Raw genomic sequence first — 15,623 nt, 5'->3', positions numbered from 1 at the left:
TTGTGCACTAACCGAATTACCACGAAATTCTACTACTTCAGTAGCATAGTTCAATGGGACGATATTGGCTACAAATTTGGTCCCAATATTAACTCAATATTGTAAAGTAGACATCTTGCATTCTATAGCCAATATAGAATTCCGAACGTCGACAACTCATTGTTACAAATATTGGCTACATATTGGGTTATATTAGCCCAAAGTACATTCAGTATATGTCAATATTGGTACAATCATGTTGTGCAACATTGACAATTCATTTTATTTGTATCTAATATTATCCCAATCTAATATAATCCCAATGTATACCAATGTTGGGCCAATGAACTATACTACTTGAGTGAAATGAATACGTGCGTTTAAAGCTTGGTTTACGTTTCAAGTCTACATCTTAAAAGCTCTGATTGGCTCTTCAGTCCTAATTTTAACGCTGCTTTCGAAAACGTGCAACAATCGCGACAACCGCAGTCATCTTGTCTACGGACAGACTTTATGCGTTCCTTCACACCGCGTGAATCCAAAATTCTCTTAGAAACAGAGGTCATTATTTTGAACTCTCTTTTATCGATGAAAGGTACCTCGACAAATGTGACTGAAAGCCAATCAAAAAGCTTACAAGCTAGAGACCCTTTTTTCGATTAAAGAGAGATCAGAGTGAGGACCATCGAAGAAACTGTGATGATTAGTTGCGAAAGATGCGTGAATACAGGCACGAGAAAGCACTCTCACGGCTTACCAGGTTCATTAACGACGTAGCTGACGTAGCAACTGCCATCCTTGCGGTCCTTGAAGTCTATCTGCGCCTTGCTAGGTCCTTCGACGGAGACGGCGAGGGTGCCCGCACCCGCCTCTCTGGTCCAGATGTTGAACTCGCAGGGTTCACCCTGCTCACCTCTCTCCAGCCCGGGTCCACCCGCGTGGACTCTGTGAGCACCGCCGTCCCTGAGCGGGCCCACGGTGAACTGGAAGGGCGAGCCAGGGATGTGCATGGACTTGTAACGAACCGACACGGTGTGCACGCCGAGTTCCTTAGGCACGAAGGCCACCGCGTACAAGCCGTCTTCGACCTCCTTGATCTCAGCATCCTCGGTGACGCCACCAGGCGATGTGACGGTGGCGGCGAGGTCGAAGGACGTGATGCCAGGCATCTTGAAGGTCAGTTTGCATTGGCTACCGACCTCGGTGATCGGCACTGCCTCTCTTTGCCTCTGGATCTTCTCCCTTTGTCGGTTGCTACCCTCTCCGCTGACCTTGACGGTGAACGGTGAGCCTTCGACGTGGTGGTCCGCGAATTTCAGATTCATGATGTAGTAGCCGGGCTCGGTAGGCTTGTACGAGATGTTAAGGGTACCATCTTCGTTGTCTTTGCACTGGATCTCAGCCTTGCTCGGCCCTTCCATAGATAGAGAGAGACCGCCGAAGCCGGCGTTTTTCGTGTCGATGGAGAAGTTGTTCTCCACGTGGGTTTTGCCCTCCTGCAGACCAGGCCCGGAGACCTTGACTTTCTTTGCGTCGCCGACCTCACGGTCCTTCACGTCGATCTTGAAGGGGGAGTTCGGTATGTGCTTGCCCATCCTCTTCACTCCCACGGTGTGTTCGCCTGCTTCACGCGGCGTGAACGACACGCACATGTTGCCGCTCGGCATCTTCTTCAAGAAGCACGGCTCCTCCAGGCCGCTGGGTGCCGTGATCGACGCGTTCAAGGACTTAATGTCAGCATCGGACACTTTGCCCGGCAGCTGCACCTCGCTGGAGGAACCCACGGAGATCTGGTTCCTCTTACGACCCTCGCCTGGAAGCAGTGTTTAATGAAATCCCTTCTAAAGACTGCGTGACGGTTTGCTTAATTTTTTACGTTACATTTGATGATGATGTTACAATTTTCTATTACTTTCGTTATCTTTTTTCAAAAAAATTAAATAATATAATGTGTAAAAATAAAGGAAAAACGTATAGTAAAAAATAATTATAAAATAGAATGTCTGCCTCTATGTTCCCTATAAACTCCTAAACTCTTTGACAGATCTAAACCAAATTTTATTTTGTTATTCTCTTAAGATCCTGCACAAAATATAAGCTACATGAAAACTGTACACCCTACCCTTTCCCTCTGATTTCACCCCCTTGACACTTTGTGATAATTTAAGTCTAGATGTTCTAGATATAAAAAATCCAGGCAACATCGAAGAGGGAAAGAGAGATAGTTTAACTAGTAATATATAAATCTAAGGAAATATAATAGAGAAAAATAAAATTATATAATATATATGTAGAAAATTCGCGCTTTATAACATGCAAAATGCAAAAGAATTCTCTTGCAAACCTGTAATTTTGGCGACGTAAGGGCTGCCCTTGATATGCTTGTCGCCGAATTTAACGGTGATTTTGTATTCACCGGGCGCGGTGGGCAGATAAGATACGGAAACTGTGCCATCCTTATTGTCGTGGCAGCAGATCTCGGCTTTGCTGGGCCCTTCGACAGCCAATGAGAGGCCGCCCGCACCGGCGCCCTTCGTCGAGATGGTAAAGTTTCCAGGCTCGCCGCAGACGCCATAGATCAGACCTGGTCCGTATGCCGTTACATATCCACTCGCCAAAGAATCGACGTGGAATTTAAAGGGAGAACCTGCACATGATTATCAAATATATATAATCTGTCGAGCGTGCGCAAAAATTCAAATAAAATTAAGAAAAAAAAGAACATGTCATTTAAAAAATTGCAATTATTCAAGTAGCTTGTGTAAAATAAAGATTTCGATGGCGTACATATTGTATTAAGGAATTTATTCACCTGTATGATGTAAAGATGTTTCAAATTATATAAAAATTTGACATAATATTTATTGCAATAAAACACACTCGTGGTTAAAGTTTCATGCAATTGTCTGCATCGCGCGCGCGCGTTCTGAGAAGTTAAATATTGAATATCCTAATTCTGGACGTGTTACCTCATGGCAGAAACAATGTAGATGATCGTTATTTCAGTATAACTAAGTTATTTCAGTATAACATAAAAAGTGGTACCATCTAAATAAAAAAATTTGATATTTAATAAATTTGGTATCTAGTAAATCAATACGCTTGTGATACACTCTGAAAATAATATCTGGTGAATAAACTCCTTAAGATGTGAATATCGACATCCGAAGGTAATTGGAAAATTAACGAGCGTTGGACAAGATGAAATTAATTTGCCGGACGGCGATTTATTATTAGCGCGAACCGACACCCTTGCGATCTCTATTACACGGAGAATGAATTTTCACATAGCTCCTATGTTCCAGAAATCGCGCGAATTCTATGCTTCTACACACGAGTTGCAGACTCGCACGATGTATTCTTGGACACTTCGTGAACCGCCATGTGATCGATTGCGCTCCACGATTGCGTAATCGCTGTTAATTTGCTAGATGAATGGATTAACTCACCCTGGACGTGTTCGCCGTTGAATTTCACATAAATCTCGTGCAGTCCCTCTTCCCGCGGCTCGTACTTGATGGATACCGTGCCATCGTGATTGTCCTCGATGACCGGCTTGTCCACGTTTCCGCTAGGCATCTTCACTTCAGCTGAAAACACGCGCACACATACAGAGTTGGTAATGTTTGTTCATGCACAATACAAGGCCACCGACGCGACATAGTTCTCTTCGTGTGCGCCACGATTGGTTGGCACTGGTATGCAAAACTGCAGCTTTCGCACCCAAACAAAATTTTCGTATCGAAAATAACCACTTGATAGTTATGTTTGTCATTCTTCGCTTCGTATTTGAGGAGATATACGCAGAGTAACATTTTAGCGTCTATAAATAATTTTCCTCTCTCCTTCTCGGAAATATAATACTACTTCCTGTACACTCAACGTGCCTTCGCGAAAACCGCATCGAGCTTCTAATAAGTTGGCACATCCATATTTTTTACCGACCATTACTGTATATTTACCATTATTACGTGTATACTCACGGTTAGGTAGCTGGTCTGCTATTTCCTGCGTGAGTTCTGGAACGCATACGTCTTGGCCAATGAGAGAATTCTTATACTAGCAAACAAATTCTCCCATTGGCCAAGATGTGCGTTCCAGAATTCGTACAGAAATAGCGAACAACCCATCCGCAGCCACGAGTACAGACACGTATAGAAAATTTACGAAAGAGATCTTGAAAAAGTAAAATGCCTAAGTTACACGGAGAAAAATATCATTCTGCTGCTAAAAAGAGCGATTACTTGGTTTACTTTCCTTCTTTTAAGTAATGGTTATCTTCAATAAAAAATACTTTCTTGATAACAATCCTAAAATATTTCAAATTTGAGAAAAATTCACTATCATGTATTTGAAAGAAGAATTGATTCTCCTTATGAGAATATTATAAAACTTTATCAAAGACGTAAAAGTTGATTTGACTCTATGTAGTCGAATACTCGTTTTAATTTAATATTCTTGATTGAAATACTAAGCTTGCTAGGATTCAGAATTTATTTTGAATGTATTTTAAATAAATCTGACGAGCTCATAATGAACATTTGTGATAGATTTGCGGATATATAAACTTATGGAATACTTGTGGAAAAATTATACGACACGCAAAATATCCAGCAATAAAATGCGGGTCTTCTAATTAAGAATTCAATTTTCCTAAAAGCGTTTATGAGTAACCGAATTGCACCGGAAAATGACTGTGAGTTAATTTCCCGATAATACAAGCCCGACAATTCGATCACGGTGAATTGCAATTTGTTCGGTTGAACGTTTCGAACATTTGAAATGTCCCCCATTAGCTCGGAATTAATCGACAACGCATTTTGAAGAGCTTCTCGGAGGCGAAACCTTTTCTGGTGTGGATATAATAGATGCTCTGGAAGATGAGAGGCGCGAAGTCGAGTCCGGGTCCTGGCACTTCTTTCTCTTGGACGATTTTAGCGTAACAGATCGGTCCGCGCTCGGCGTGGTCGAATTCGCTGCAGGACACGGTCTTCAACCAAGCTCTGTAGAAGGTCGATACCTCCTGCCACGTGTTCGGTTTATCCGTGTCCTTCTCCGCCCAAATCATCTCCAAGGAGGACACTTCGGGATCGTGCGAATTTCCTTCGCCGCCGACGTAACTTGACGAGGATTATCGCGATTCGTTCGCCAGGTCGCCCCGATCCTCGCGTCAGGACCGCTCTGATCGTCGCAGGAGTCGTTTGAAAACGGAAGAACGAGCAGATGTAGACTTTTCGCGTCGGAAGAGTCGCAGATGTATCTCGTCCTCGCGCGAATCGCAAGGCAAAACGCGCGTCAAACTCGCGCAGGACAAATTTCGCGTCTCTCTGTTGAATCCTTAATTTTTATCTTATCTCGCGAGTGGATTCTGCCCTTATTTTACGCAGAGGAGATTATGTTAACGAATAAAGAAAAGAAAAAAAGAAAAAAATATATATATTTATATCTTACGACTCGACGGGGTGGTCGAACGCAAGTGAAAGAGCCCAACTACAAGTGCGACGTCACGTGTCGAAGGCGACAATCCAGATACGAGAACCCCCGTATAGGACGACGATAAATCTCCCCGAGTCGTGCGCGCTAAAAAAGAAGCCGTGACTCCGCGGAGGGGTTGCGCGGGGCGACCTGAGGAGAGGGACGAGCGAACCACAAACCAACCAACGATCGACCGTACAACGTCGACTACGTCTTCTCCCGGTGTTCTCCAGCCAGTCTCGTTACCGAGGTCTCCAGCCTGATGGCGTCTGTCAGTCGACCTCACGAGGGCGCATCTCCGGCGCGACTGACGACCGCGCGAGCACCAAAGTCGGTCGGCGGCGAGGACGAGGAGGCGGCCGGACGATCTGGCCGGGTGATCTTTTTTCCAGCGGAGCTACCAGAAGAAGCCGTCGTGCAACGGACGCCAGTCTGCCTCGTCTATCAAGAATCCTCGTCTCTTTCTCTCCCTTTCTATCTCTCTCTCTCTCTCTCTCATTCTTCCTCTCCTCCCTCTTCAATGATCTAGATCTCTTGCTCTCCCTCCGTTTTTCTTCTGCAAAAGCGTCCCTCTCTATCGGTCGCACCGGGATAACGCGTGTGTACGCTTCACAGTGACACTCGCTGTCACATACACACGCGGATCGGAACCTGTGGAGGTTCACGCACGCGCTAATCCGAGGATTCCGCGGCTGGTGGGAGGAAGCGGATGGTCGGCGTCGCGGCGCTCGCACCTGGTGCGGGAAGATTTATGGCGCAGGTACATCGGTGTGAAGGTATATTTTATATACACACACACACACACACACACATACCCATATAATGTGGAACGATGAGAGCGCGGGATGCGTCGAGTGATCGAGGACATGGATGGACGGGTGTGTGCGGTTATTGCGCGACGGATCGACGCTGGACGGGACCACTCGATCGGAGTAAATCGGGAACGACGACGCGACCATCATTAGGCGCGCGCGCGATGACGTTATTGCCGGCCATACGACGTATTGCCTTCGATTGCCGAAGGAGACGGCTCGAGGCCGTCTTTGGAATGCGATACTTCCGTAAGACGGTAGAGTCCGTGGGGCCGCTATTATTCGCTTCTATTCTGGTTTGCGGGGAAACGTCATATTTTTGAAAGTGAAGGCTTCTCCGTAGCGAAACTATTCGAAACTATTCGAACTTATAACGGATCAACATTTAAGTAAGGGTACCGCACAATCCCCACGTACACTGAAAGAAATTATTCAATAAGAAATTAACAAATAGATATTTCCGATCAAAATGCCGATGAATTTTTCTATTCGGTTTTGTATTCGAACGAGAAATATCGGTTTATCATTTTTTGATTGGTTTATCTGATGTGAAATGCCATTATGGTCGGAATGATTCGATTAAATTTAATCGGATGTCCTGATCGAATATAAAAATTCATCAGAATTTTGATCAGAAATATCTGTTTATTAATTTTTTATCGGATAATTTTTTGTAGTGTAGCTGATCCTGGACATACTTATTGTTTTGGTCTTTAAATATTTGAGACATTTAAGGCTCAGACATCGATCCCGTTCGAGTAAAATTGTTTTCTTTAGAAAATAATTTTTTAAAAGACGCTCCTGCTGAAAAGTTTTGCGTTCCTAGTAATATTGACCGTCGTAGAGTATGATTTCTTGAAAATAATTCAATACATCTGATAACTGTAATATTAGGCATAAAGACGTTAATCTTTTACTTTAAGATTGATTTAACATATAAGATAATATCTACAACAAACTAGGAGAAAATAAAATTTTTGCTTACTTTTGTTTTATGAAAAACTTTACACTATTTCGAGCGCCAACGCGATTCTGTTCTGCACGCTATCATCATATTAGTTGCTCTGACTAGTGGAAAAATCACAGTTTCACTTCATGATTTTGCCGATATGAAAAATTTGATGTATTTGAAAGTACATAAATAATTTAAAATACGTCATAATTTGACTGAAAATTAAATAATTTAAAAGCACATGATTACGTAGAGTGAGGCTTAAAGGCTTAAAGGCTTAAAGTGTTAAATTTTCAATATGTAGGATATATGTAAATATTCAATATACAGGATAAAAAGCAACATAACTAGAACCATTTCGATAACGCTGTAAATATTGATATTGATTTCAACAAAAGTTAAACCCAAAAATATTGCATGATTCGAAGAGAGTTATACAATGCATTATTCAAATTTTGTTGTCGCTTGTAGTAAGATTTTAGGATCACCTTCAGTTTCTTTTAAATAGAAATAAATTTTTATCTCTATATAACAAAGACAGTAGATAACACTAAACTACAACTTCAACCATGAACAATATGAACGTCTTTATGCCTAATATCACAGTTATCAGATGTATTGAATTATTTTTAAGAAAGCATACTTTACGACGGTCAATATTCGAAAGGCCCTTATCCAGTTTATTATCGTTTTAATCGACAACCCAAGATTAAGGAGAAATTGAAGCTGAAAAACGATCGAATATTGACATTTCTCTGCAATATTTACGTCGTATTGGTTGTACAGAATTACAAATGCTTTTACGCAATAAAAGTATGTGCAAAAATAAATAAGAACATTGCTCAATATATGACGAAAACGAAAAAAAATTTAAATATAAAATTTCAAACTCTCTGCCAGTTAGCGTAATATTTGCCTAATTCAAAAGTTTCGTAGTTTGTACATACCGAAAATGTGGGTGCTTTAAATAAAAAAATTTTGAAAAACACTGCTATATTTTTGCATCTGAATTGAGAAGCTTAAAAATATCTTAAAAACTTAAAAAATTTGCAGAAAGATTTTTATACATGTGTGGTTAAGTTTTCTGCTAAATATAATAAAACAAAGCAACACATATTTACGTAAATTCTGCACTGAGATCAATTATCTGATAAAAAAATTGACAAATATTTCTGATCAAATTCCGATCAATTTTTATTCAATCAGGATATCCGATTAAATTTGATCGGGTATTTCCGATCATAATGACATTTCATCAGATAAACCAATCAAAAAATTATGAACCGACATTTCTCATCGGATGTTTCCTGATTAAATACAAAAATTAATCAATATTTTGATCGGAAATATCCATTTGTTAATTTAATTTAATTTCAATTAATTTTGTTATCCATTAATTTTTTATTGAATAATTTTTCTCAGAATGTATGTACAAAAAATACAAAAAAGGTAACGTGATTGTGTTAGTGACGATCGTCTCTCCGTTATCAATATTTTTCGAGTTCGTCATCAACTCCAACATCTCCTTAAGGTTCCGAGATTAAGTGGTTTCGCGGTTACATGCTTCACTTTGTACATATATATATTTTTTTAAATTCTATATTGAAAGCTTAAAGAAGCTTAAAGAACAAAACAATATATATATATAGGAATGTTCAGGATGTGCGTGTCCGGGCATTTTTACCTTATAAGCTTCCAGTGTTGCCTGAAAATTTGGAGAGCATTCTTCGCGTTGTTATCCAAATGGATAGTCACACGCGTGGGCACACAAGTTACCGTTTTACGAGAGAAGGATCTTATGGGACATTGCGTAAAGCGCGTTTTGTCACACGGTAGGAGCGCCGGAGACCTCAAGATAGACAGAACGGAGATTTTGGCGAGTGACACCCTGGGCCTCGCTTCCACGCCTCGTCGTCGTTTCGTTTACCGAAGGGTGCACAACATCTCCGCTCGGCATTGACTTGACGCGCGTTGCAGCCACCATGACGAAGAGGAACGGCTGCCCGGAATGCCACCGGGTTTGACTAATTACGGACAGGCGTGATGCACGTTGAGAATCTAACGCGCTACTATATTATTCGCGCACGCATCAAGCACGGATTAATAGTCACCGACGGGCACCGCGTGATCCGCCAGAAGCAACGACCTCGTACGACGTCCTCGGGCTCTCTGTCACACGACGACTTTGTCGCATCGATGCCTTCCACCTCGAGAACTGGAGATGCGGCGATAAATAAACGCACGATCAACTCCTGCTTTCTTCTACTTCCGAGCTGCAAAACGACACTGAGCGAGCGCTTCCAGCTCCAAGATATCGATCTCTTGGCAAAGTGTATACGCGTAGCTACCATCCGACGACGAATCGCGCGGGTTCGTCGGCCGGAAAATCGTTCCAGGATTGGATTTTCGCGCGCGCGCGAGCGAGAAGAGGTTGGATCGGAGGAAGAAGAGAGAGAGTAGAGTATGTGTGTATGAGAGAGAAACTGGGAGAGACACCCGACGCGGTGGAAGGGATTGATCTCTTCTCGAACCGCCGTGATCTCCTTGAAGCCTCAAGGCACGACTTTGGAACGGTCACGAGTACGCGCATCCGGAGCTACTTAATCACCTAATATTAATATCGCGGGCAGTGTACCGCGATTCACCTACACGCATACGCGCCCTCCAACGGCCTGTCCAGCTCGCCATATTTTTGGCAAGGTAGTGTGTAAAGCGCGAAGGCGAATCCGTCGCGTCCGTCATTTGACGCCTCCTGAACGCGTTGGTCAACCGTGGCGTATTACGCATAATTGAATTGCGTCGTCTCTTTATTTTCTAGAATATGTCGAGGGATAATACCATCATTTCGCAACGTCGCAACGTTGCAACACATTTCTCAATAACAACAGGAGCTTACATTGCCTGCTCTATTTTTTCATACAAACATGTATTTAATAAAAAAAAATATTAATATTTGTTTATTAGGTAATCTATTAGCGTTTTTAATACCACTAATGATTGAATTTGAAGCCCAATAATTTAATTATGAAACAGATAGCAAGATTTATCTTCACAAGTGATGTAAATTATTAAATTTATCGTTAAATTATCATAACTAATTGTATTTTTAACGAAAAATATTATTGTATATAGAAAGAATATTATAGTTTTTTTTAATATAAATCCTTTTCGCGACTTTACTATGCTCAATGCAGACTAAATAAGATATATAAACCACCAATACTACTAAATAACCAACTAACTAAATAACCAATAAATAAGATTGAGCAACGTGTTACTAGCTAGAATGAAGTTTCTTGCAAATGTATGACACATACTGTTTCGAATAATAAAAGTAATTTTTATTAATAAAATGATTGAAATCAAGCATATGGACGAATGAGGTAAAACTGGCCCATAATTAAGCACCAGCAAGAGAACTGTGGAGAGTGGCACGTGCATAGCACATTGTAGTACGCTCGTACATGAACATGAAGTCTGAACTGCAACTTGTGGAGCCAGGGGGAACGCTCTCCCTTTCACGCGCCATTCCTCTTCAGTCGTGATCATTCGGTTGGACATTAATGAAAGGAAAGCTCGAACTTTCCTATTGATGTATTTCTTCTGTGTTTACAAAAGGTGATACAAAGGACGCATTGTTTGTGATTTCGCGCCGCGACTTAGGCGCTTGCTTAGGCTCACGCATTGTAAACACATTAATATGATTTGAGAGCTTTCCTTTCATTGACGTCCAACCGAGTGATCACAACTGAAAATAAATAACGTGTATGGAAGCGGAAGTGTTCCCTCTGATCCCAGATTTTATGTTCTCTAACCTATCACCTGAAGTACATTTTAAGCGAATGTTTTTTTTATTTCCTCAATAACTTTTCCAAAATTTTAAAAAAATTTCAAATTTCCAAAAATCGCTGTCCGGAAGTTTGACCCAATGCAATGTTGGTAGCAGGACCTTTTTCTTGCACAGTGGAGCCAATTGTGAATACAAGAACGTGTTAACTCAAGCGTGTATCAGTGATGCACATGTAGTTGCATACTGAGAGAAATGATTCTATACAAAATTAACAGACGAATATTTCCGATCAAAATATCGATGAATTTTTGTATTCGATCAAGAAACATCCGATAAGAAATATAAGTTTACAAATTTTTGATCGGTTTATCTGATGAAACATTATTGTAATCGGAAGTATCCGATAAATTTTAAACGAATATCCTGATCGGATATAAAAATTGATTGAAATCTGACCGGAAATATCTGTGTTAATTTTTCATCAGATAATTTCTCTCAGTGCATATCCCTGGATGCACGTCATGCACGTGCTACATCCGTGTCGTGGATTTAACATCTCTCGACGGCGCGCTGGGCTAGGGAGTGACACGCAACATTGTAGCTGGGTCTTGGTCCCTGTCAAACGATTGCTTACACGTCGATATTTTCACATAGAAAAGTCGTAGAAACTTGGAATAAATTTCATTCAAAAGCTGAGACTATCCTGCTTCCATCAAGGAAACAGTCGTTTTCTTATATTATCGATTAATTTTTGTTATAGATTAATTTTGAGAGATTGATAGATTGATATCAACAGATAGATTGATAGATCAATTAATAGATTAAGAATAATTATAATTATAATATTAAATAACCTTGAGCTAAATGTAAACCTATGAGTATAAATCTGTTTTATGCAACTAAAATTTTATGCAACTTTGTTTTATGTAACTAAATAAAACTAAATAAAAAGAAAAAGTACGAAACTGCATTATATAAAAAAAAAATCGAATCTTATTATAGAGAATATGAAACTTCGTCTATTATAAGGGTGAGTTATAATTTAATTTTTATAAGCTGTTGCCTTTCTCACGATTGTGTTACAGATCTTGATCGCGTATGAGTATATCAAGATTATTATACAAAATAATCTTGTTATGAAATTGCTATACGTAATAATCTTGTATATTTTATATTATAAACTTATTACGATCCACGCGTGCGGATGATGGATTCTTGGCTAATGATTGACAGCCATAAATCGCTAATTCATTGTAACATTCAGCTGTTCTATGCTTAGCTATTACGTTTCTAACGTGTCCAATCAAATTGCGTTATTGAATCTTTAATTCGCCAATTCGATCCCGGTAGCTGTTAGCGCGGTAACGTATTGTCGGTCATCGATCACTTTCGCGAACGAACTGACAAGTCATCGAGTGTACACGCGAGTAGCAGTCGAGTGAAGCGCGACTGCGCAGTGTGCACGAGCGCATTTGATTAATGACGACGGATCCCTCGTTACAACGTCTATTGCGTGGACGTGAAAGATAACTTATAACACATCTCTTAATCAGAGCGGAAGGAGAACGTGTTTTATCCGGACGAAAATTTAAGAGCGCGCGAAACGAGCCCGAGTCCGTTGCGCACAGAGCTGAAGAATCCGTATCGTAAAGTCTCGAGAGCAATCAAGTTCAGCACACGTTGCAGTAAAATTCGAGATTTATCACTGCGCAGCGAGCTGGTCCGTTCCAGGCAACGCATGTGGCTGGGTATTGTCGTTAAACTAATAATAGAAAATGAATTGGTAATCGCGGAAGTGTCATAATACGTGGGTTTAAAGTTCGTTGAACATCCATGCGAGAAATGAGTTTATCGCTTAGTCTGTCAAACAATTATACATTAGAATGATATATTTTAAGTCATCCAAATATATAAAAAGTTGACGACAAGTAACTCGTTATATTAAAAAATATCTGTTTTAATGACACTCATCTCTCAGATTGCAGTTGAAAATCGTTATCTTGTTGTAAGATAAGACCATTTTTTATTGTATATCATCAACAAATAATCAAGTGAGAAAAACTAAAATCGAAATAGCCAAAGTTTCGCGCGAAGCACATTCCAAATTATTAACTCATACATACAGTTTAAAAAAAGAAAAAAATATAACAGGAAATACGTTGCAAAAAAACAGGAATACGTTGCATAAAAAATATATAAAAAAATAAGATGTGAAAACTTTTAATATTAAATATAAATCACTTTTGCTTAAGAATTATTGAATTTGACTGCCTATGGCGCGTAGAATACAATCTATAACTATCCATTATAGAGCAGCAGGTTTTTTACAATATTACGATCTAATAATAAATCAGACGAATTTTTTAATTCACTCGTCATCGATTGCCAGCTAGATTCGATTTAATTTCGAAGAATAACTTTTAACTTTATTACAGCTATGTCCTTCGTTCTACTTGTTATCTATAGTCTTAGTTGTAGTAGTATGAGACAATAATAAGTCGTACAGTGCGCGGTGTTATTCTTGTTACGCGTTGGGATTGAAATTGCGAAGTAAAATTCCATGAATCCAGTAACGTTAATGATATCTGTCAGAGTATAAGCATAAATTATAATCAAGTTGTTGATCGATAACGCAATGCCAACTGTTAGTATTTGATCGCGTAGCCAACACCACACCAATCATATGGCCTGCACTCAATACTTATCTTACATTGTCGCAATTCCATATTGATATCAGAATATCGGAATATAATCAATATAATTAAGCAATTTTGTTTTGTTTCGCGATAATCACATGTAAACTACCAGTCGCTCCGAAAGTATTCACAAAAAGATTATTATCCTTCAAGAAAGTTTTCTTCACCTTAATCATTTTCATGAAAATCTTTCCGAGAAACCTTCTTGAGAATTATATAATCTTAAAGTGTATATTTATATAATGTTCGGAAAATTTGCAATAGAATGAAATACTGTAAGAATTTAAAATTTTTAATTACGAATTAAAGAGAGAGATGATACTTACAGGTAACTGTGCCGCCAGCGAGAGGTAACGGGATAGAATTCAATCGGATGACGTTGAAGTTCTTCTTTGATAACTCCTGCTGGCTGCTACGTTTTGTAGTGACGGTGGAGCTCTCCTGTAAAGTGGTACTGCACTGCTCGACGACGTGTTGATTTTGCCTTTGCCGTAATTTACGAGCTCGTTGAGTTTTGTGCGTGTTATGCTCCCGATACTCCTCGGATGCCTGTAACGTCATGCGTACTTTTCTATTATCGTTCAACGAATAATCATAGTATTGACTTTAAAACAATTATCTATCATATGATATTTCTCACACTGCAACAAATGTCTCATCTGAGGTGTAATTTCGATATTCTGAATTCGAGCAATATTCGATAATAAAATACGCATTACTTTGCGAATTTCTTGGAGTAAAGTTTTTCTCGCTCAAAACAAGTGCAAAGTGGCAGTATTTTCACTCCAAGCGATAGTGAAAATACTGCCATTAAAAATGCCCACGAAGAGAATACTATAGAGAGAGTTTTCTTTCGTATATAATTTTTTTTAATTCTACTATCTTTAGCAGTCCAAAAATAGACTGTCACTAAGGTCTATCTTGCTAACGAAATTTCACTAGGAACATAGCAGATTTCGTTAAAAATATGACGAGTATTTTAATAGTATTTAATAAATAATTTGAATTCCTAAAATGTAAATAGTATATATGAAATATAAGAATAGTGAATTACGGCAGAATATCGATCTAAATTCCTTAGAAAATCGTATAGTTATTTTAATATAAAATTCTCTCTGTGCAAAAGTAAGTGTTTAACTCAAGTTTAGAGTGGACCCTGAGTGGATGTGAGTGGATGTTTCAGTCGATTAGAGTGTACATGTTCCTGCAACGGTGGAGCACATCATATTCGCTCTTCAATTTCGAACAAAAATATCCACTCGAAGATTGTGAGTGAAGATTCACTCAAATAACTCGATGATCACTCTACTTTTCTAGGAGTGAGTAAATTTCACGCCTAGAAATTTAGTGAATAGATGCGTCTACTGCGCAATTAATGTTTAAGGTAGCGCGTGCTTGTTTCGCATACACTTTTCTCATGAAATTGTGGGCTGAAGGATCGTGTTAATAAAAACATGTCTGGCTTGTGCGGGACGTAGACCGCTACAATACATCGCGAAATCGCATGATCGATAAGATATTTCGGTATTGGAGCGAAGCCAAGCATTAAAAAGAGCGTTTTCTCTTTCTTTTTTTTTCTTTCCCTACGGAACGTTAATAAAATTCTGACGAAATCTTCACGGAAAAGAGGAGAGCAGGAATTTCCGAAGTCGAGAGATGGTGTACGTTACACTTCATTACGATAGAATCTACGTATTTCGACGCTGGTCGCAAGCCAAAGTGCGATGCGTGTAAAGAATTTATTATGTAACCGCGGAATCATTGCAAAATCCTCGTCACGGGAAACCTGTGTCCGTCCACCTACATGGATTCGCGTTAAACTCTAATTTGCAATTACGATAACACTGTGTCTCATTTGTGTTTAACTGTAAGCCAAGTTACTTTCTTAAGAGTTCGCCTCAATGGACGTTACAACCACG

At 39.6% G+C, this 15,623-nt stretch overlaps 2 protein-coding genes across 18 annotated transcripts in view; one reads left to right on the top strand and one right to left on the bottom strand.

Annotated features, from left to right (window-relative positions):
- Positions 1-15,623, top strand: part of LOC116841207 (E3 ubiquitin-protein ligase Rnf220-like) — a 362,999-nt gene that overhangs the window by 296,925 nt on the left and 50,451 nt on the right. The gene's annotated exons all lie outside the window — the stretch shown is intronic.
- LOC116841204 (filamin-A) overlaps positions 1-15,623 on the bottom strand; it is a 73,880-nt gene that overhangs the window by 8,084 nt on the left and 50,173 nt on the right. For 7 of the 9 annotated variants that reach the window (XM_032808865.1, XM_032808867.1, XM_032808866.1 and 4 more), the window contains 4 exons: positions 14,031-14,253; positions 3,429-3,569; positions 2,324-2,626; positions 737-1,792 (listed from right to left, as the gene is read on the bottom strand). In XM_032808865.1, the coding sequence (XP_032664756.1) occupies positions 737-1,792; positions 2,324-2,626; positions 3,429-3,569; positions 14,031-14,253 (1,723 nt within the window). Of the gene's footprint in view, positions 1-736; positions 1,793-2,323; positions 2,627-3,428; positions 3,570-4,824; positions 5,891-14,030; positions 14,254-15,623 lie in introns of those variants that run through there. The other 2 variants (XM_032808870.1, XM_032808869.1) reach the window with 2 other exon arrangements.

Source organism: Odontomachus brunneus, unplaced genomic scaffold (genome assembly GCF_010583005.1).
Source record: "Odontomachus brunneus isolate Ranch 3 - 2012 unplaced genomic scaffold, Obru_v1 Obru_scaffold_014, whole genome shotgun sequence".
NCBI classification, from domain to species: domain Eukaryota; kingdom Metazoa; phylum Arthropoda; class Insecta; order Hymenoptera; family Formicidae; genus Odontomachus; species Odontomachus brunneus.
This window is presented reverse-complemented; position numbering and strand designations above follow the sequence as displayed.